The 22848-nt window shown below is 39.9% G+C and overlaps 1 protein-coding gene across 4 annotated transcripts in view; it reads right to left on the bottom strand.

Annotated features, from left to right (window-relative positions):
- CNTNAP2 (contactin associated protein 2) overlaps positions 1-22848 on the bottom strand; it is a 1641691-nt gene that overhangs the window by 110980 nt on the left and 1507863 nt on the right. For all 4 annotated transcript variants that reach the window (XM_008179187.4, XM_065583877.1, XM_042842751.2 and 1 more), the window contains 3 exons: positions 21286-21504; positions 19067-19303; positions 1182-1427 (listed from right to left, as the gene is read on the bottom strand). In XM_008179187.4, coding sequence (XP_008177409.1) covers positions 1182-1427; positions 19067-19303; positions 21286-21504 — 702 coding nt within the window. The remainder of the gene's footprint in view (positions 1-1181; positions 1428-19066; positions 19304-21285; positions 21505-22848) is intronic.

Genomic DNA, 22848 nt, shown 5'->3' with positions numbered 1-22848 from the left:
TTCAGAACAGGACTAAAAAAAGCCAGCATGCTAGGAGGCTCCTCGCCTAAGCTAACCAATGGGAGGTGCCAAGCCAAGGGGTGTGTTCTAAGCCCCGCATCCTTTCTTGGAGTTAAGTGCCTCCCTCTGCTTGGGATTCTCAGCTGCAAACCATCTCTTGGCAGTAGGAGCCTATACCACTTTACCCTCATAACTTTTAGCCCAGTGGTTTTAGACCCCTGGTTCAGGTCCTCTGCTCCACCTGATGGGAAGAAAGAATATAAACAGAAATCTGCCACCTCTTAGATGAATGCCCTAACCACCATGCACCTAGGGAACTTTTACTGCAAAAGTTTAGGCACAATGAATTAAGGCATCTATAGGGCTTGGGTGCCATTGATCAAGGGATTTGTGAATCCCAATGGGACCTGGTTTTGGAATTCTGGTGTTTAAAGTGGCAGTAGCCTGAAGTGATTGGCTGTGAAAAAAAATGCCTTCTGTGAGATGGGTATTAGTTTTGTGTTTTATACAGGGACAATGACACACACAGACTTGTCCACAGTCTAACAGCAATTCAGGGATAAAGCCAGTTACAGAATCCATAACTTGTCTCCCAGACCTGTGGTCTAACCATTAGACCACAAGCCTTCCTTATTTATGTTTTTTATAATGCAGTATTTCTTAGTGTTCCTATTTCCTGACATTAGACCTACTCTTACTTGTATTGAAGTCAATGGTAAAACTCCCATTGATGTCAGTGGGAGCTGGATCAGGCCCTTGGTGGTGGGAGGGATTAAGGAAAAGTAAAGGTGACAGAAAATAATAGGTTGTATAGTACACATTTTAATGCAAGAATCTGACTTCAAAACAACTTCCCTACCTTATAATCTAACCTCTGTATTTTATATTTATTAAAATGGATGCTGCTTTGGGTTTTTATGCCAGAATCTCAATCCACGCTATGGGCCTGACTTTCCACTCTGTTACACCAGTTGCATGTGACTCCATTGACTTGAAAAGAGTTACACCAGTGTAAAGCTAGTGCAATAAAATACAGAATCAGGCCTTGTGTCTCGTTTTGAAATTACATGGCTGGAGAGATCTTCTCATTAGCTCATGGCTTTTGCTTTGGGTATTGTGTGCCAATTTTTTTTTTTTATCAGTAGTAACTTCAGCGGAGAAAGCTCAGAATGATCACTTACCAGATGGCTTGACAAGCACCGCCATGTAGTCCTGTGTGTAAGAGCTGATGTACAGGAGGACACAAGGGGACTTGGTGGTACTGAAGCTGAAACTGAGCACCTCCTTATTCAAGCTGAGGTCTGGCACAGTGTTATCATGGTCTGTAGAGCTCAACATAGTTCGGCTGACTAAGTCTTTCGCACTGATCCCTGGGGACTGGAAATTATATCGGAGCCACATCCCCTCTTCAAAAAATGCTCCAACGTCTTGAAAACAATAACAGGAAGAGAGGTAAAGGAGAAAGTGAATGTGCTGAGACATTCTTTGAAAAATAGCAGGAATAAATAGCAATAAATTAATTATTATTATTGAACTTAATTGGTGCTCCTTTATATGTCTATCTAGGATGAAGAAATGAAGCACCTTGCAACCATTAACAAATCAAATCGATCCTCATAACTTCCCTAAGAGGAAGGAAAGTACTATCCCCATTTTATAGATGGAGAAATGAATACACAGAGAGATAACCTAATTTGCCCAAGATTACACAGAAAGCTTGTAGGACATCTGGGAATTGAACCCAATTGCCTGAGTCCTACTGGATTGTGGAATAATCTTACAGGGATTGTTGAATGCTCCAGCACTTGAGAGATTTAAAATGGGATTGGACAAAGAACTGAAAAATCATCTACTGATGGGGCAAGTCTATATTGAAAAGGCTGAGGGTTTTTTACCAACTTTAACTTCTAAGAACTTGTGTTTTTGCACTGAGGTGGCTGAGGGGAAGAAAGGAGTTCTTTTCCCTCTAATGCTCCTAGCAGGAGGCAGGCACAATGGGGCTATTTGTGGTCCTGAAGAATCAGCAGAGAAGTTCAACATGTCAAAGAAGATGTGAACTGGTCAGTAGGGCATATAGCTAGGGCTCCTTTCCCTCAAGCAATCTGCTAGCATTTAGAGGCCAGTGGTGGGTGATGTGAACACTGTACTCTTTGTGTGTGTGTGTGTGTGTGTGTGTGTGTGTGTGTGTGTGTGTGTGTGTGTGTCTGCACATATGAGCACTCTTCCCTCGGTGCCTTGGAGACATCCTGCCTGCTTGTGTTGTTTGTGAGCAGAATGCCTCCCATTAGGCACTACACTTCTATACCCTCCTCAATGTAGCTATAGCTCTCAAAGCCAGAATTTAGCCAAAAGAGAGCAGCAACCATATCAATAACATTTAGAGGAACAAAGAATTAAAACATTAAAATCAGCATTTATACCAAATAATTAAAGCTAGGCCTTTGTGAACATTCAAAAGAGAATGCTGCCTCTAGCCCATTTCTACCAATAACTCCGCACAGTCTTAAAAATGTATTACAATAAAATAATTCAGCATTAAGGCCTTCCACTCTGCCAATACCCTAATATTATTTACTACCTCACATCAAGAGAATAGATAAAGATAGATCAAGCATAAGAAACACTAAACAGATCAGAGGGTCCTAGAGGCAAGAAAACACAGTAAAGAAAAATAGAAAAGAACATTTAAAACCTTTTCATCCTACTAAGCATTCAAATGAAATATATAAAAAATTGCTTTTATGTTAACAATTATAAAATAGCTTATTAAACTAATGATAACATTGTGACTTTTCTCACATCTATTATATTTTTGATACACATCCCCAGAGTCTTTGTCATTTGTAAAAGGGAGTATTATAAGAAATGATGACATATCCTGGAAAATTGCTGTTGAATGCACAAGTAATTACTATGGACCAGGTTCTTCTGCTACCCATATTCTGCAGAATAGTACCTTACTCCATGAGTAGTCTCGTTGTGAAGTTGCTACTGAATATGATTAAGGGCACGAGACTCTGTAATAATAGTAACAATTTGAGATGTCTGAAAAATGGAATTTCCATCACACAGGAAATTCAGATGATATTTCAACATTTGTTTTTGTCTTGAAACAAAATGAAAAGTTGAAATATCAAGACTTTTCATGGAATGAAAATCCCCCCAAAATTTGACTTAGAAAATGTCAAAATGTTTCATATTGAGGCAGTTTGACATTAATCTGCATGCACTTGAACAGTCATGGTGCCTCATGAGAGTTGTCACTTGGATGCTGCATACCCCTCTTTCCCCCTATGGGTTGGTTGGGCTGTATCTCCCACAGTCTCTCTCTTCAGCAGAGCTGCTGCCATACATCGTGGGGACTCCAGTACCACAGTTCATCATGGGAGATAGAGTGGCTTGGGAGCCTGGTCCACAGAAGAGAATGTGGGCATGAGGCACTCAGACTGAGGCACCAAGATGGCTCAGGCAGATAAAACAGATTAATGTTGAACTGACACAAAATGGAACCTTTTCATTTTAATTTTCCTTAAATAAATTTTTTGTGTGAGAAAATAGACATATTTCCCATATTTTCCATTGAAAAAGTGGTTCAATGGAAAATTCTCAACCACGTTTGATAACAATAGTACACTCCAACCTATTTCATACTTAAAACACATAATCCAAGACTAACATTGTTACAGAATACAGTGAAGGTTGACTTCAGAAAATACTCAAGGGAATGAACAAACAATTGAGAAAAAGCAATTTCTTTCCACGAGTTTTATTAACAAAAACGTGGGCCATACTTTATATTAAGGAATCGCCCGGGACACTGTCACATGGTGGTCTAGGAGTCCTTTCAGGCCTTAATTACATATCACACCACTTCAGGTCTGCTTCACTACTAGCCTGTTTTATTTTGTTGTTCCAGCAGCCCTCCGCCTATAGTGCTATTTACAAGCCCTAGCCAGTGTCCCCACTTGCTTCTGGGGGAAGGGAAGGGAGCACGCAGACATCCTGCTAGCCTCTGGCACTCCACTCCAAGGCTGCCATCTTCTCAATTTATATGCGTCCAGCTGCTGGGTTTCTTCTCCCTCTAATTAGTCCCTCAGCTGTAGCTCTACTCAGTTGATTGACCTTCCAATTAGGTCTCAATTAACCTATATTGGTGGGGATTTGATGACAGCATGTTGAGTCTGCTCCTGACTCAGAACAACCTATCACAGGACCATGTATAAATAGTTTATAAAGGGTAATAGATGTTATAAGTATGTTATAGACATTAGTAATATGTGTTAAATATGGCTATGAGCCAAGGTCATCAGCAACCTTATTGACTATTGAACTCTATAACAATATGAGTTGAAAACCATTTATTAAAACAGCTATAATTTATTAACCCTTTATATACTATTTATAAATATATGCTTCATATAAAGAGGCATCAGATTACCAGTGAAACTGCTAAAATGTCAATATACTATACTATTTAAATAGAATTTCATTTTATATAGCTCCTTCCATATTTGAAGTATCTCAATGTCCTTTGCACAGTTATAAGCAAATACTAGTAGCAAAACAGAGGTGCAACCAAATGCTGATTTTACAAGATGTGCAGTAATGTATGCCTGGTATTGGAGGGTAGGAAAGTGCCCTTAGCTAAAGGCAAGGTAGCAAAGATGTAAGAAAGGGGTTACATTACCAGATATTTCATTGATGCCCCTTTCCAGTGTCTTGCTAAGCACTAGAAAAGATCTGTCTTCCTGTTACCTTATAACAATTTCCCAAGAATTGAAATATTATATTTAGAAGTGACACTGCAGCCACATAAAACAATTGTCCAAGCTGTGATCTCACAGTATTGGCAATGATGTAGAGCCACTGTGATAGATTTATAGCTGTCATTTCTTAGGAGAAATTTTAAATCACCTCCAAATAGTTATGGGAAAGGCAATTTAGTTTAACAGCTTTGTTTTTCGCTAGACCCAATTTTTATACTCGTTTGGATGAATAATTAAGAGGACTACTGTGCAAACACCTATCATCAAGTTCAGTGCTTACTCCTGTGAGTTAGTAGCACTGAAATAGTGGGACTGCTTATAGCATTAAATACTATGTACAGCAGTAAATGTCTGTAGGATTTGCCTCAAAATAGCAGCTTATGTAAATGTTAACAAATGACTGTATGATAGTTCTGTGTTACATCATTGTCTAGAGCTGCTGATGCAGAAAGGCTACTTGCATGTGTAGTTGGTTTTCAGTGATGGGTGAAATGATAGATGTATGTACAGGGTGAAAGTCTGCTCTCAGTTACCCTGGTGTCAATTTAAAGCTCCCTGCAAAAACTCACATGGCTGCTACCTTATTATCCTTGAAATCCATCCCTATGACTCATTTCGCTTAGAAAAAAACATATTGCTAGGCAGGTGGTGAGCCAATATTACTGCTATTGTTTGGCTTGTTACATCTATTAATTGTGCACACAGCTCGTCTGTAAAATTATTGTTTTTTCCTTTTCCCTCCCAGTCTGTTTGCCTTACCTGCTTGTTATGTCTTATCTTTTAGACAGCAAGCTCTTTGGGGCAGGGATAGTCTTTTACTACATCTCTGCCAAGTGCCTAGCACAATAGGGCTCCCTGGCTGGGAGTACCAGCTCTCCCCTGCCCACCTTCTCGCCGATGTGGGCTGAACCAGCATGCCAAAAATGAACAAAGAAAACATTTTTTTCATGGTTCATGTGACATTTCTGAGACATTTCATGCAGGACACTAACCTTGCCTATATTACAGTCTAAAACCTGCAAAATAAATGGAATGTTCTTGAAACTAACTTCAGGTAAGGACACATAAATAATTACCAGAATAGCTGAATAATTATAAATGTACCATATATTGCAGCATACCTTAAAATCTGCCTCACATTTGCCTTTAAGAATCTTAGGGACACAGTTTACTCTGGATAGATCAGGACTTTTGTAGCAATTTATACATTTTGGGCTTGATCCTGCAAGGTGCTGAGTGCCCTGAGCTCAGGTTCCAGTTCAGCAAAGCATTTAAACACATGCTAAAGTCAATGGGATTTAAGCACATGACTAAATATCCATCCTTAGGGGCTTTGCTGAATAGGGATGTACTGACTGACTACAAAGGTAGGTGAGGGTGCCCTGCACTTTGTAGGAGTGGGCCCATTACTTTTCTGTTCAAATATCATAATCCAAAGGCAGATCATTTTTTCTAAATTGTACTCAGTTATGACTTTGAAATGCAGATTGCTGATCAATGAGGAAATTTTCTACCGGGAGGACACCAAACACTGATCACCTCAAGGATTTTTTTAAATAGGAGGCATCTAAGTCCCTGATTCAGGAAAACTTTTAAGAATGAGTGTAAACCACTATTGACTGAATGGATATTTTCCTGAATCTGCGCCTAAATAGGGAATGACATTTTTTGTTTAGGAAAAATAATGATTAACATAAAAGACAACTCCTTGTTGATGAGGTGTAGAGAAATCATAGAATATTACAGGCTTGGAAGGGACCTCAGGAGGTCATTTAGTCCAACCTCCTGCTCAAAGCAGGAGCAGTCCCCAAACAGATTTTTACCCTGGTTTCCTAAATGGCCCTCTCAAGGATTGAGCTCACAACCCTGGGTTTAGCAGGCCAATGCTCAAGCCACTGAGCTATCCCTCCCTCCACTATTGCCCTCTTTTGGAACATTTTAGATGAGATCTCTGAAAAGAAGAGACAGGAGATAAAACATGATAAAGGGTTACTGTTTACACTGTCTTTTCAAGACAAAAGCTTTAAGGCAGTAGCAGATCAGTTTTCTTTGGCTAGTGGCACATATTTCCAAACCAATATGCAGTGCAGTCATGCTCTGTTGACAGTCATAGCAAAAACATAAAAAAAGAAGTTTGGTTTAGCTGCTTGGAAAAGCACTAGATAGGATTTGTGAAACAATAGAAGTAATTTTACCAAGACAGAAGTATACTCTCAATATGAACCATATACATTTTGCAAATCTACTCCAACATTTAAAAAAGGGATGAAACAAAACCTCCATGCAAAACACAGATAGATTTAGAACTGATAAACTTATTTTGAGGTTCAAAATAGTTCCACCAACTCCCTACCCTCACTATCATTCGATTATTTTCATTTTGGCACAATCCAGTTCCAATGAGGGCCAGAGGTGTTGAAAATTTTGATAAAAGCTGTTCTTGTGCTATTTCCACCTGGACCACAGGCAGGAATGACCACAAATCTCAAAGGAAAGCAAGTTGTCATGAGATTTCCAGCCTAATGTTGCAGACTGATTCTTCTCTCCTACTGGTTTTACATCAGTGAAACTCCACTGACTTCTCCTTCCTTCTCATGCGTCATCACAAGTAATTAAGATTCCGCAGACCAAATGCTACCCTCAGTTATACCCAGAACCTGACCGTCTTCAGATTGTGATCTTAATGACAACTGTAAAAGGCCATTGCCATCAATGGGTTGTCACAGGTCAGGTGTCAAGAACAGAACTTCATACACAATTCTGTCGGTGATGCACAAAATAGCTACAGAACCCAGATCCTTCTGCAAGAGCTGAGTTGGCTCTGTGCTGTTAACAGGAGTCAAAAAAGTGGGTAAACTTATTGTAACCACTCAGATAAGCAGATAGGACTCTGCATGTATACACAAAGCAGACCTGTTGAGTAAAAAATGCCATTCTAATATAGTAGTTACTTAGATGCAGTACACTTAAAGACAGGATATCTCTATTGCACTGGCACTAGGACAGGTGATCACTGTCTGACACTTGTCATCTGATAGACTTCCAAATGAGTTCCAAACTGGGTGGTGATCTTCCCCTATCCAAAAGAATTCTGGTTACTTCTGTGGGCTTCCTGTGTCTTAATAAAGCCTCATATGTTTTCTGCTGATAAGCATCAAGAGCTATGTTGTTAAGGGGCTTATTTCTGGTGATGGGGTATAATTGTGCATTAGGGGTGAAATCCTAGCCCCATGGAAGTCAATGCCAAGACTTCACTGACTTCAATTGGGGCAGGTCTTTACAATGGCTGTGGGACTACATCACGATGATGAACATTATGCTAGCTGCACCACAGAAGGACACATGAAAAATTGCAGCAACAATGGATGTTTGTCTCTTTACTTCAGAAACCTCAGCTGAAATATAGGCTTATAGCTGGAAGCCATGCCCAGTGCTGAGGCTGCAAGGTTTTTCCTGCCCACAGGTACATAAGTATAATTATTTTTTCACACTGCCTGCCAATTATCAGATATTCAGCCCTCTGTTTTTACTTGATTGGATTTTGATTGTTAGAGTGAGACATCTCATGACGATGTTTCCAACCAAGGGCATACATCAAAGACATCTCAAAGCCTTGTGGCTCGCACACAGATTTTTAAGTGACCTAACAAAGCCTCTTTCCTTGTCTATCGTCTTCTTTTAGATGTTTCTCAACTCTATCCCCTCTCCATCAGTACAGAGTATGAACTACCTATAGGAAGTATGCCAGGAATGGCTTGTACTACCAGAAGTGCTAGACAGCAGCAGAAACTGCAACTCTTGCCAGTCCGTGGTCACAAAGACTGTAGGGCAGGTCTGCACTACCGCTTAAGTTGATATAACTTATGTCACTTGAGGGTGTGAAAACGACACCCCCCCTCCCGAGCAACATAAGTTACATCGACTTAAAGCAGTGTCCACAACGGTGCTATGGTGGCAGGAGACGCTGTCCTGCTGACATAGCTTCCACCTTTTGTGGGGATGGAGTAATTATGGCGACGGAAAAGCGCTCTCCCATCGGCATAGCACATCTTCACCAGACAGGCTACAGTGGCGCATTGTGCATGTGTGCCAATGTAGTGCGGTAGAGTAGACTTGCCCTAGACTGTTGAGACACCTGCTGGCCAGAGGATAGTAAAGGTAAGAGTCTCACTGTTTTTCTTGATCTGGGAGAGCCAATGCACTTTTGAAGACTGTAATGATTTTCATTTAACTGCTCGGTGCACTTAGGGTTTATTCTGCTTTCAGTCCCACTGTATGTTTAGTTTGTGCAGACAAGAAGTGGGGATTTAAAGCGTTTTCTAGAACATTTCCCAAGGCGTGTTCTTTGGCTATCATCACTGTACATTTTTGAGCATTCTGGTGGTGGAGTCAACTGGAGAAATACAGCAATTATTTATTCCAATTAACAATACAAACTTATTAAATGTCTATCCCCTTCTCTGATTAAATATTATCAGTGCTCAAGGCAGAGAAGGCAACGTCGGAAAAATAACATGCAATGATGTCTTTTATTTATATGAAAATATCCCAAGTAGCAGGGAAAAAAAGACAGGTGAAGAAGAAAGCTGCATAAAATATACATCAGAAGAACTGTGCCTGAAGAAAATGTTTTTTGCATGTTCCTGTGAGGTATCAGTAGGCCTATGTGGAGATGCTCCCAGAAGTAACGTCAGGGGATGTTTTCTAGTGTTGCAAGAGCAATTCCAAAAATATTTGCAGTTGCTTTCTGCAATCTCCATGGGATGATGACCCAGTGGTTAGGGTGCTAGAATGAGGCTTGGAAGACCTGGGTTTAATTCTCTGCTTTGCCATAAGCTTCCAGTGTGACTATGGCCAAGTCACAAAGAGTGTCTCTTCACAGGACAGTTAGTTCCAGTTATAAACTCTAGTGTTACCCCTAACTCGACTCCTGTCCACTCACAAAAAACTTCTAGCTCGAGTTAAGCAGTGTGTTAAGCTCAAGCTAGCTGGTTTATCAGATGGGGTGGGTCGAGGCTTGAGTGATGCTGATGTTTGAGCTAGTGGTGCAGTGAGGATGCAACAACGCTCATTACAACTACTCAGCAGTAGCTAATTGAATCACTCTGTGCTGCTAATCATATCGCTCTGTGTAACTACAGTGTTGTTTTGCAGTGTGGCTGCTCTCCCTTGAACTAGGCTTGCTTGAGTGCAGTAGTAACTCCAGTGTACTAACTTGAGTTAACTGTTACAGTGAAGACAAGCCCTTAGTCTCTGCCTCAGTTCCCCATCTGTAAAATGGGGCTAATAATATTTCCTTACCTCACAGGGGTGTTCAGAGGACAAAATACAAACTAAAAGATTGTGAGGTGCTTGGATATTAGGTAATGGGGGCTATAAAAGTATACCATATGGATATAGCATACAGGAACCCAGCGTGAAAAGTTTGGATTTGCTCTGCCTTCATATGGATCCTCATTCACAGCAGCTAAAAAGCTTGCTGTAGTTCCTCCATTCATCTCCAGTAAAAAAAAATTGAATTCAGTGGATACTAGCACCAGGACAGTCCTATTGTAATTGGCTGACAGAGAAGTTGAAAGTTTATCATGCTTTCTGACCCACAACTGTCAGGATTTTTGAAAAAAGAACAGGAGTACTTGTGGCACCTTAGAGACTAACAAATTAATAAATCTTTGCTCTTTATTAGATATATATTATGACCGATGGTAGACTGGAAAGCTTTATCCCACTACTTTGGTTTGTATTCTGGTTGAAATCTCTCTTTGAGTAACGTGAGTGGGGAAGGGAAGATGATTTTTTGGATTAAAAATCAAATAAAACATTTTTCCAATAAAGAAATTCTATGACTTTATGAGAAATGTAATTTTCAAAGCAGCATATACTGCATGCTCAATAAGAGAGTACATGCAGGACAAACAGAGATATACTTGTTTAGAACCTTTTCACAGAATGTATAATATTTTTCACAAATATATCTGTTCAGTGAATATGTATGCATCATTAGTTACCTTTCTGTACAAACCAATTGGACCCTACTATCTGATTTATGTGGGCAGACATCTGCTCAGATTTGCATGATCAAGGCCCAGGATTCATAATCCAAAGAAAAGTCTGTATACAGTTATGGTTGAAAGACCAAGGCCATGCTGAATATAATAGATAACGGTATTTATTTTAGTCCACAAGGTCTTCAGTTCAATGAGTAATAAGAACTAAAATGTCACTTACTTTAAAAAAATGTATTTACAGCAAAAACATTCAGGCGTTTTTAAGTAAATGAAGTTACATGTGCATAAATGGGGCAGAATTTGGATCTGACCAGACTGTAGGATTCTGTCGGAAGGTGAAGAGCTGTTTTGCTGACTCAGCCTAACAGCCAGACCATCGTGTTAGCACTAACCCAGTGTTATAAAAGGCTGAGTTCCTCTTGGCATCAGAAAGAGCTACAGGGAGAGACAGCAAATCTGGTTCAGAAAAGCCTTTTAATATTGTAAGTGCAGTACTGCTTTTGGACTCTACTTAAATATAAAGGCTAACCCACAGGAAGGAAAGGAGTTTTGTACTATACATCTATGTGCGCCCATTGTGTCCTTAAATCCCGTATTTATGCATGCATATTAGGCAACTGTGCACAGAAAAGGATAGGATTGAATTTACACTTCCAACATACATGGAGGCATGTGAGCTAAAGCATCAGCTGTGGAGTGGTTCCACTGCCACTTAAATAGGTTATAAAGTCAGAAGGGACCATTGTTCTGTTCTAATCTGACTTCCTGTGGAACACAGCTCATAGGACTGCCCGGAATGGGAACGGATTGTAGTGCTGGGCAATTTCCACTTCTCTCCCCTGGGTCCCTCCCATTTCAATGCCCGGGGGAAGAATTTCTTCCTCCAGTTGCCCCCTTGGGAGATCTCCAGAGCATGACACAGACACTTGTGCTAAATACTGATTCTAGGATTTTGCCCTCAGTTGTTTTAAAGATACCCCAGTTATAACTATGAAAATTGAGCTCAAACAAATCCAACTCTCAGAAGTGCTATTATGGTGATGGGAGGACCACGGTGAAGGAAAAGGTTCTGAAGCGAAGGACAGAATAAGGTCAGAAAGCAATCTGTAGGATTGCAGACTCATTTTGGCTGCTCCTTGTAACAATCTTTCTCAGATCAGCGAAAGAACAAATGGAGCTGATTACAAACCCACAAAAACCAACAACAAAATAAAAATAGATGGCAAACGGCATTCTGACAGCTTTGTCCTTGTAAGAGGACGGTAATATTCAGGCACCTGAAATGTCAATCAGATGTGTGAACTGCTACTGATCAGACTGGAGACAATGCAATTTCTTACCAGTCATCAATCAATAATTCTAAGCATGAATTTCCTCAATAAATATCTCCCCCACAGTGCATGGCCTGTACTTACCCTGAGAAGCATTTGCTAGTTATAAACCAATCTATGCTGACCTTCTATGTCAATGCCACTTTATTTGCTTAGACTTTTCATATCACTCCTTCTATTACCATTCCCCAGGTACAGCCAAACTGAAAAACCTGGCATGCAAGAGTGGGTAGGACCCACAGCAGATGTTGAAAAACATACTGTGATGGTTTGAAGTATCAGAGGGGTAGCCGTGTTAGTCTGAATCTGTAAAAAGCAACAGAGGGTCCTGTGGCACCTTTGAGACTAACAGAAGTATTGGGAGCATAAGCTTTCGTGGGCAAGACTTGCATCTGAAGAAGTGAGGTTCTTACCCATGAAAGCTTATGCTCCCAATACTTCTGTTAGTCTCAAAGGTGCCACAGGACCCTCTTTTGTGATGGTTTGGGGGATCTGTCTTACGAATTCTGATTGATATTATTCTAAAACTGTTGTATCATGGATTGCCTCTGGGTCTGTGTAATCACCATGGCCTGGTCCACACTAACCCCCCACTTCGGACTAAGGTACGCAAATTCAGCTACGTTAATAACGTAGCTGAATTCGAAGTACCTTAGTCCGAACTTACCGCGGGTCCAGACGTGGCAGGCAGGCTCCCCCGTCGATGCCACGTACTCCTCTCGCCGAGCTGGAGTACCAGCGTCGACGGCGAGCACTTCCGGGATCGATCCCAGAAGATTGATTGCCTGCCGCCGAACCAGGAAGTAAGTGTAGACCTACCCCAAGACTTACAAGCCAGAAAGCATGTCTCTGCTAGACCAAGGACAATCGTGAAAGAACTATCAGCACCTGAATAGATCTTAGCTGGGGAGTACAAAAGAGTAATTGCATCCTAGGGGAAAACTGTTCTCTCTACCTTCTCTCTGCAGGGGGCTGGCACTAGCAGAATGGAAAATTCCCAAACAAGGGGAAGAGGCAAGGGTTTGGACTCACAGAGAAAAGACAGAAACACACAGAGGAAATTTGGTCAAAAGAAGGGAAGGGGACAGAGGAAGCAAGCTCACCTAGGGAGAAAAGCTTCAAGTTTAGGAAGAGAAGTCATGCAGCTGCAGGGGAAGGATCCTGGATCCTACAGAGGACCCTAACCCCAGCCCACAGAATGCTCTGGAGTGGTGAAGAGACTAAATCAGGGAAATGAGTTTAGGGTTTATTTGTTTTTGTATAGATCTGTGTACTTCTCCTGTGATTAAATAAAGAGCAATCATGTGTTAGATTTCTATATGTTGTGTCTGTGTTGTATGCTACACTTGCCATGTGGCCCTTTGAAGAGATAAACCAGAGGATTCACACCTTTGGGTGGTGTTCTGGGAGACGTATTTAAGTCACAAGGGAAGCCAGAGGCATCAGAATTATTTCCAGGGTGCTGTGCTGCATGCTCTTGGGAAGGGGTGACAGATAGAAGATCTGCTCCGAGAGTATGTTTAGGGACCCCAAGACAGTGACAGCACCTGGGCTCTGTTCAGACTCCGGAGGCTTAAAACACCCAGGATCTAGTGTCTGGGTCCCCTCACAGCAATCTGGTGAGCTGCTGACTGGGGAGCCTGACCAGATCTATCATACATACTATAAAGAAGTTTGTTATCGTAGTTTAAAAGCTATGAGGGCAAGGTTCTGCCAACATTTACTTATGCTGTATAGTTGCTTGATCCTCAGTATTTCAATGGGACTACTTGAGGAGAAAGGCATTATGTAGTGTCAAATCAGGGGGGCTACTTGAACAGGATGTTGTTCTCAGTGTAAGGGTAGCAGAATCGCCTTAAATAACTAAGTGGTGCACCATTAACCATGTTATCTCTAGAGAACTGACCTCAAATCCAGGCTTAGGTTACAAGGGAAAATGAGCTTGGTTGTCTCATCCTAAATCCCATTTGCACATATAACAAAATAATGTGATAAGGCAGCATGACTGTTGGTCTCTGACCAAGCAAGAGCAAGGATTGATATAGCAGAGGAAAATAGCAAATTTCCTTGCACAACCATATATCTGGCTTTAGCCAGTGCTGTCAGTCGCTACAGTCTGTATAGCCTGTACAATAAAAGCCACTCACATATTATAAAAAGAAAACATATCACTCTCACAGATCTTGGGAGACAGACCAGTCCTCGCTTACAGACAACCTGAAGCAAATACTCACCAACAACCACACACCATACAACATAAACACTAACCCAGGAACCTATCCTTGCAACAAAGCCCGATGCCAACTCTGTCCACATATCTATTCAAGTGACATCATCATAGGACCCAATCACATCAGCCATGCCATCAGGGGCTCGTTCATCTGCACATCTACCAACGTGATATATGCCATCGTGTGCCAGCAATGCCCCTCTGCCATATACATTGGCCAAACCGGACAGTCTCTACGCAAAAGAATAAATGGACACAAATCTGACATCAGGAATCATAACATTCAAAAACCAGTGGGAGAACATTTCAACCTCTCTAACCACTCAGTGACAGACCTGAAGGTGGCAATTTTGCAACAAAAACACTTCAAAAACAGACTCCAAAGAGAGACTAATGAACTTGAATTAATATGCAAATTAGATACAATTAACTTAGGTTTGAACAGAGACTGGGAATGGTTGGGTCATTACACTAATTGAATCTATTTTCCCATGTTAAGTATCCTCACACCTTCTATGGGTCTTCTCGATTATCACTTCAAAGGGATTTTTTCCCCCCTCCTGCTGATGATAGCTCATCTCAGTTGATTGGCCTCTTACAGTTGGTATGGCTACTTCCACCTTTTCATGTTCTCTGTATATATAAATATCTTCTTGCTGTGTGTTCCATTCTATGCATCCGATGAAGTGGGCTGTAGCCCATGAAAGCTTATGCTCAAATAAATTTGTTAGTCTCTAAGGTGCCACAAGTACTCCTGTTCTTTTTTGCAGATACAGACTAACAAGGCTGCTACTCTGAAACATATCACAATGTGTAACTGGTGCTTTTTAACAACAATAAGGTACATCAGGCCATGATGTGACTGTCGAATCATTTATAAAATACTTATACAATTGTCACTTGCTTATCCATGCAAAAAATAATTAAGCAAAAGATCACAGGGTTCAGCTACACATGTACTTAAAAGCAAAAGTGATACAATGTTATTCAAAATAGCTCTAGCATTAAAAATAAGAGCTGCTTGACCAAAGGGATGTACTTTTCATGAAAATTTTCATGAATATTTCATCTCTTTTTTTTAGGGGGGAGATCAAAATTCAAAATGTTTATGAAAAATGTAGTGAAAATTCCATATGTTGGTATTTTCAACCAGCTATATTAAAATGTTACTTAGGTATAATATTTTGACAGTAGTGAGATGTGTATGAATAACTGCTAGATATAAAAGAGCCACTACTACACTCCAGCAAAGATTACGCAATACAGCAAATAATTCTGCCAAAACCTCATTTCATTGTTATGTACTATTTCTGTGTTTTCTCCCAGCATCGAGTGACAACCAAGTCCTATTTCATGGAAAAGCAGCATATGGTAGAAAACTCCATGAGGTGTCATTAGAAATAAATGTAGAAGCCAGTTTATTTGAAAACCTTGAGAATTTGGGAACATTTACAAGATGTTCCAGTGTTTTCCTGGATTTACAAGGCATACAGCAAGTTAAATTTATAACATAAAACTCAGTGGGCCGAAACAAGTGTTTTAGAGACCTTATTTTCAGCATTGCTTCAGGATTTTTACTGTTCTCTTGCTCATGGGGCATTTCCAAAGCTACCTGTTTTGTGTCTACATTATCCTTTAACAGTTTGCTTTTGATGCCACCTGGTTGCTTTTATGAAGAACCATCATGAGGTCAGAAACATTGAATTAGGTTTGGAGGGAAGAGATACCTGATTTTCCACACAGATAAGTCAGATTTCAGCACTAACAGAAAAGGAAATTGGTGATGATCAAGTTACAAAATCTGCAGCTAATTGGAACTAGGTTGATCTATAAAAGTCGCTGGAAATTTCCTTAAACCAGATCCTGTGTCCAGAGCAGGGAACTGAGAGTCTGAAGTTCTGGGTTTTATTCCCAACTTTGTCAGTGACTCATTCACTATGTACCTTGAGCAAATCATTTAGGCCTACATTTTCAAAAAATTGCTTTTGATTTTGAGTGCCCACCTTTGGATACCAAAGCTTGATTTTCTGAGGTTCTGAGCATGCATAACTCTAATTGAATTAAATGGGAACTGTGGTAGCTCTGAAAATTAGGCCTTAGATATTTAAAACTGGACATCCAAAAGTTGAGGCACCTAGAATCAGAGGCCCTTAAATTGACCCTTAAGCTTTGTATTCCTCAATTCCCTCATCTATAAAATGGAAAAATATTACCTTCTAACTTTTAAAAATAATTTGACATCCAAAGACCAAAAGAGGTATATAAACGTACTCCATGGTTTTGGTCAGATGAGAAATACCATTGTAAGAACAATAACAATAACTGTTACTCTTGCTTTTGTTATGGTAGTGCCTATGGACAAACCAAGAATGGAGGGAACCCCATTGTAACGGGCAATGTATAACTTATGGTATTTCTATTTTAAGAAGAAAATATTTTGTTTAGATCTAGTTTTGACTGAAGCTTTGGGCTGATTTTCAGTCAATCTGCGGTTGGCCCATCCCTAAAAGAAACAGAAAAAAAAATGTGACAAGTTTTGGAAAAATAATACATCTAAAAAGTAAGTTCACTGAATGTGACAGTGACTATTTTCTGAATCAATACATATGATCTTTAAAAGACTGACATTGTTAAAATTACCTCCATTTTGTCTCAAAGGGACACCCTCTAGGGATAAGTCTGTCTCAGTACTAGATTAGTTCTAAATACACACTGCCACTCAGAACTGATTGGGATAGAATCCTGGAGCCTCCCAGCATACAGAGCCATGGGATATGCCCCCAGCCACACATGGACAAGTGAAGAAACAGTGAGGACATGGTAATGGGGGTAGCACTTTGTTGTGGGAATGTTAATCCGTGTGCTCAGATCCAGATACCAGGCACCTGAGCTCGCTGCGCAGTGCAGACATACCCTTGAAAAGAGATTTGGGGCCAAGTGTTGGCTGAAAGGGGGTTGAAGCTTTCAGCAAAGAAATGGTCTCCTGCTGTTTGAGTCCTGCTTTGTTCAGGGAAACAGTACTCTATACATTGTTTGTAAATGAACAGGATTGCATTTGAAAGAAACACTTGACTCCATCATCAATTTCTCCTCTTATTGGAAACAACACACAAGATCCCGAATTTTGGTTACCTGCTGGATTAAAAAATCGGTAACAATATGATAGAATCATAGAACCATAGGGTTAGAAGGGGACTGCAAGGGCCATCTAGTCTAACCCCTGCCACAATGCAGAATTTGTTGTGTATGATAGAATAAAGTGAGGATAGATACGGGTTAAAGCATGGGGGAGGAGGGAATTCAACCCAGAACCAGGGAGTGCATAAAGAGATCCTTGGGCTGGCCTTTTCTGCTATAATCTCATGTCTGGAAGAGAAGGAGAATAGAAAGCGCAAACTCTAAAGCCTGAGGCCTGCCTTACAAAAGAAAAAAAGAGTAGTTGTGAAGGAGTTGGGAAACTGAATGCCAAAGGATAGTAGTTATCCCCTACAGACATGATGAACTGCTCAAGGGCAGTTTGATGACTGGTGAATAGACTTGCCTGCAGGATTGCTGGTAAGGTGGGTAATTTAAAGGCAGAACACTGCGATAGACAATTTATGAGACCAAAGGTTCCTTAGAATCACGAAAACCATTGAGCAGAGTAATAAATAAATGATCTCAGCTGAAATCACAGACTTAGCACCACATGAGGCAGCTTCTAGAAAAGAATTAGGAAAGGCAACAGATTGGATGATTTTAGATATTTATAAGACACACATAGTGAAAGAGGGCTGTTTAGAGAGATTAGCACCTCAGGCAAATATGATCAAATCTTCAGCAGTGGGTTGCAAAAGAATATAGGAATATTCATGAAATGTTATGTAAACAAATGGATGCCCATCAAATTTAAAAAAATGCATTGATTTGGGAAACTACATTTCCCAATACTATTTAATTTTGCTGTTATCATTTCCAATCAAAATACACAAACAAATATAAAAAGAAACTAGGAGTGTCATCTCCAATTTTCTTGCAGTGTTTTGAACTTTTGGGGGTTTTTTTTGTTTTGTTTTTTAAATGGATGGTAGGTATGTCAACATAATGGAAATTCCTCTGATAAAAGTGATTCATTATAAACCTTGGTTTTCAGGATTTAATTAGTATCTTAGCCATTTCAAATGGATGAAATGGATATATCATCTGTGCTTTATTAGTCATTGTGCCCAATCAAAATGCCCTACTTCTTTACTGTAACTATGAACCTCCCCTTGACCCAGGACACTCAATCTCTAACCCAGAGGAACTTCAACCAAACTCCTGGGTCTGAACAACCAAAAATTTGAGAAAGATTGTATTCAAACACTGGCCCCTTGATCTGTAACAGTTACAACTAATACTCTGTACCTAAATCACTCTGAGTATTAGAAAAGTTCAGCTTTTGTTTGAATTAATAAACATTATCTGTGGTAATAGGAATTTATTACTCAGCAGCTCAGGATAACACCTGACCCGGCTGGGAAGAGTACAGACAATCCTGAAGTTCTTTTCTTCCATGTGTTATTGGATTTAAATAGGAAATGCCCATTACCACTAATGGGAAATGTGCAGTAACCATATATAAGTGGTCGAACAGATCCCTGTGAATGTGGTAGGTTTGTAAGAATATTAAGGGATGCACATGACATTTGAACAATTTATTTGTAATTCTGTTTGGCTTAGTTGGTTTGACTTCCACATTTAGATTTTTACCTTTTATGCAAAATGGTCCATCATACGCAGTTTTGGAACAGTCACAGGAGTAGCCATTGTATTTCTCGACACATTTACCTCCGTTCTCACAGTACATGCCATAGCTGGTGCAGTGGCCAGAGCAGCCAGGTTTCACCCCCAGGGTGACCTTTGCTCTCTCTTCCAAGTCCAGAGTCACCCCATTCATTCTTAAAGAGCGAATGCAACCCAGAAATCCTCTCTGGCCTCCTGCGGCACCTGAGAGATAATAATGAAATCAAGAGTTAAACTGCATTATTGCTGCTGTATACCAAATAACCCACTGAGCTGATGACTACAGCCGGACATACTGTAGGTTGGGATGTCTTTTAAAAGCCTAAAATATTCATTCCTTTTTCATTATGCAATCAAACTGCAGTAAGTCTAAGCTTTCAGCCAAATTCTCAGATGGCATAAGAGGTGTAGTTCCATTAGCCGAGAATCTGGCCTTCAGTCTCTTGGCTGGGAGGCTTAATTTTTTCTTTTTCCTATATATTTTTAAAGATCACGTCTGGGGCACTAATAGGTTTTATGCTTGAATACATTTTGGATAGCAACATTTTCCTATAGGTTGATGATAATACGTAGTAATAATAATGACAATAATCTCTCACACAGTATTACATTTTTCATAGCGAAGTTTGGGAAATTGGGAGAGCGGTTTAGGCCCACACTTCCAAACTACAATAGGAGGCACAGATGCTCAATCATCTCTGAAAATTGTACTTAAGTTGTCTAGATATAGATTTACATGCCCAAAGTAGAGCAATCAAATCTCAAAATGTGGGCATAAGTGCCTTTCCCAAGCGCACATGGCAAGTTGCTAACAGAGAGCCAGCGTTAGGACTCAGTAATTTAGGCCTAAGTTCAACCTTAAGTTCCTTCATTATGCTACTGGGCAATTCAGATTTATGGCACTAGTAGAGTTGACCATGGTTATGATTCAGAGAGAAAATCTAGTGCAATCACAGACATTTAATTTTGGTAATACAGTCAAACAACGAACACTTCTAAAGATTTGTAATGTACCAGTTAGGACAGACATTTTTGAATCTCAATGTCTATTGCCTAATTATTCTCTGAATCCCCCCTTATTCTGACCCTCCCCATAACTGCCCACAACTGTGAAAATTTAAATAGATAAAAATCTGAAAAAATGATTAAAATAAACATGATCAGTTGAAACGATAAGAAAATAAAAAGTGAATTCTGCCAACCCTATTTATAGTTCAGTTTACTCAGCAACAGACTTTTTATTTCAGATCATCTTTAGCAATGCTAAAAATGTTAAAGAAGAGACTGAGCTTGTGAATAATGACTGTACTACGGGGACACACATGGCTGTTTCCATTTCACTGACAGTATCATATTTACCAGGTACTGAAGGTTCTGTACATCATTTTAATTTACTTCTGTTGCCGAGCCTTCACTAAGATGTAAGGAAACGAGGTAAAGAATTTTTTTTTTTTGTCTTGTTGCCAGACATACAGAGAGGCAGGAAAGTGCTTCTTTGCTCATCATTTCACGCAAACCTGGTCCTACCTAACAACACTCACCATGTCTGCATTGTGGAGCCCCAAAAGCTAAAGAAGCATGAGTGTTGCTGGAATAGCAGCCTTTTGGTATCCAAAATGCAGTGAAGGCTAGCAACATCTGAAAGTGGGTAGGCAAACAGTGAAATGTGTCTTTGTTATATGGTACAATATAATTGGCTATTAAAATTCACAAGCAAAAGGTGGGGTGATGGGGTGTCAGACTGAAGGGTGAATACAGTAAATGGGGGAGGGGAGATCAACTCTAGGTAGGGTGGAGATGCTATTCATATCAGAGAGATGCCAGCTAAACAGTACTACCATAAGTTTCCTTCCCTGCATGGTGTTCCCAGGCTTCTTTCAGTTCCTGGCTGAATAGCTGAGTGGGAGATCCTTTGGAAAAAAATATCTGGACAAAACCTGCTTGCCTGCCTAAGGCTTGAGCTACAAATAAGGAAGGAGAAATGATAATAGGGTACCAGAGCAGTACTTGTTTCTCTGAACTGGGTCACCTTCCTTCTATAACCTACATTGCTTTTCATTTTGTACCCTACCACCACTAAGTGCTTCTGGAAAGAAGCCTGATATATTACCGTAACTGACACCAATGTGACGTGGCTGGAATGGAGTAACTGACCATTGGGGCCTGTTATTTCTTCAGCTACTTACCAACATATAACTGGCTATACAGTTCCAATCGTGTGTGGCCTTCCGTTGGTGCTTTCCGGATCTCCTGTGGCAGCTGGTCCACCCGCAGACTGGCCTGCTTGACATTCCTCTCAGCGATGACTCGATGCCATTGGTCATCATTGAGTGGGTTGGGGGATCTGACAATGATCTCCACTGGGCCGTTTCCAACATCAAATGAAAAGGACACTTCAATAGCAGCTGAAATACCAGAGAGGAGAACATCCATCAGAGGTTCAAAGTATGATTGTTTATACCTCTTACACAGGACACCACCTTGGGACCCGTCCTGTAAAATCCTGAGTGCATTTAAGACCCCTGACTTCAATAGACGCTGATGGAGCTTAGCACTTCTCAGGAGGCCATTATGGAAAATTCCTATGGAATTTAACAGAAATTAAATAAATCTGGTTCTACAGAAAATTAACAGGGTTCCACCAAAATTACTGTATAAATATTAGAGCCAGTTGAAAAATGGTTCTTTTTCGATAGAAAATTTGTACATAAAGGAAAAAATAGTGTTTGTGTTGACATTTTCAGCAGGAAATTCAAACTTTTCATCAGAGAAAAATAGCTGTTTCTGGGTTTCAGTTTTCCAAGTACAAATTATTTTTTTAGAAAAAAAGACAGTTTCCACCAAAAATTGTTTAGCTGAAAGACTAATTTTCCGTGGAAAAAAGTTTTGATGGCAAATTTTCAACTAGGCCGAATATATATTTATAGATGGTAATAATGAAATTCTTAGGCAGATTAAATTATACTGGATGGTCCAAAAATGTACAGAGACTTTATAAATTTATATTATACTTTGAAGGACTTTTCAATCTGGTGTTGCTCAGCAAAGCACATGATTGATACTTATTACTAAGGAGGGCAAAGTGATTAATGAGGAATAGATCACTTTTGATGAGAAACATGATCTCAAATTGCCTGTTATGATTCATCTAGGCTCCCTTTCGGCTGTAAAATTATTACATAATGGCAGAAAACCAGTTCAAAGAATTATCAGAAAATGGATTGCTACTGATAGTATTCACAAAGGAGGATTTAACCTAGATGTAAAGTCAACTGGGTTTTTGGTCTATTTCATTTTTTTTAGGTATAAAAGAATCCATGGAAAGCAACTTCTGGCTGCTGTGTCATCCTTTTTAAGAGAATTCTTATGCACCAAAGGGCTGTAAAGGGATCTTATACAGTTGTGCCTCTCATGTTGTGTATAATTCACTTCCAGCCTGTCTTGCAAAACTTTACTCACCCATACAGGGAAATTGCTTTTGATGGGCTAGTAAAATATCATTATTACCTATCAGTCTACTAAAAGGAGAACAAATACTTTCTGTGCCCAGGCTAGTACATTTCCATGGTGCTTTTTTCAAGGCTGAATCAAACTGTAGCCATTTTTATGTTTATACCACATCCCAAAACAGATACCATATGAATAAGCATTTTTCATAATCATGAATGCTTTTTTAAACAAAATTTGCTGCAAAAATCTTACTTATTTTTGTTTTCCCCTCTCTTTTATGGAAAGAGAGAAGTTTAGAA

The sequence above is a fragment of the Chrysemys picta genome, chromosome 2 (assembly GCF_011386835.1).
Source record: "Chrysemys picta bellii isolate R12L10 chromosome 2, ASM1138683v2, whole genome shotgun sequence".
Taxonomy (NCBI): domain Eukaryota; kingdom Metazoa; phylum Chordata; order Testudines; family Emydidae; genus Chrysemys; species Chrysemys picta.
The sequence above is the reverse complement of the archived record's forward strand: the minus strand, read 5'-3'. Positions and strand labels throughout refer to the sequence as shown.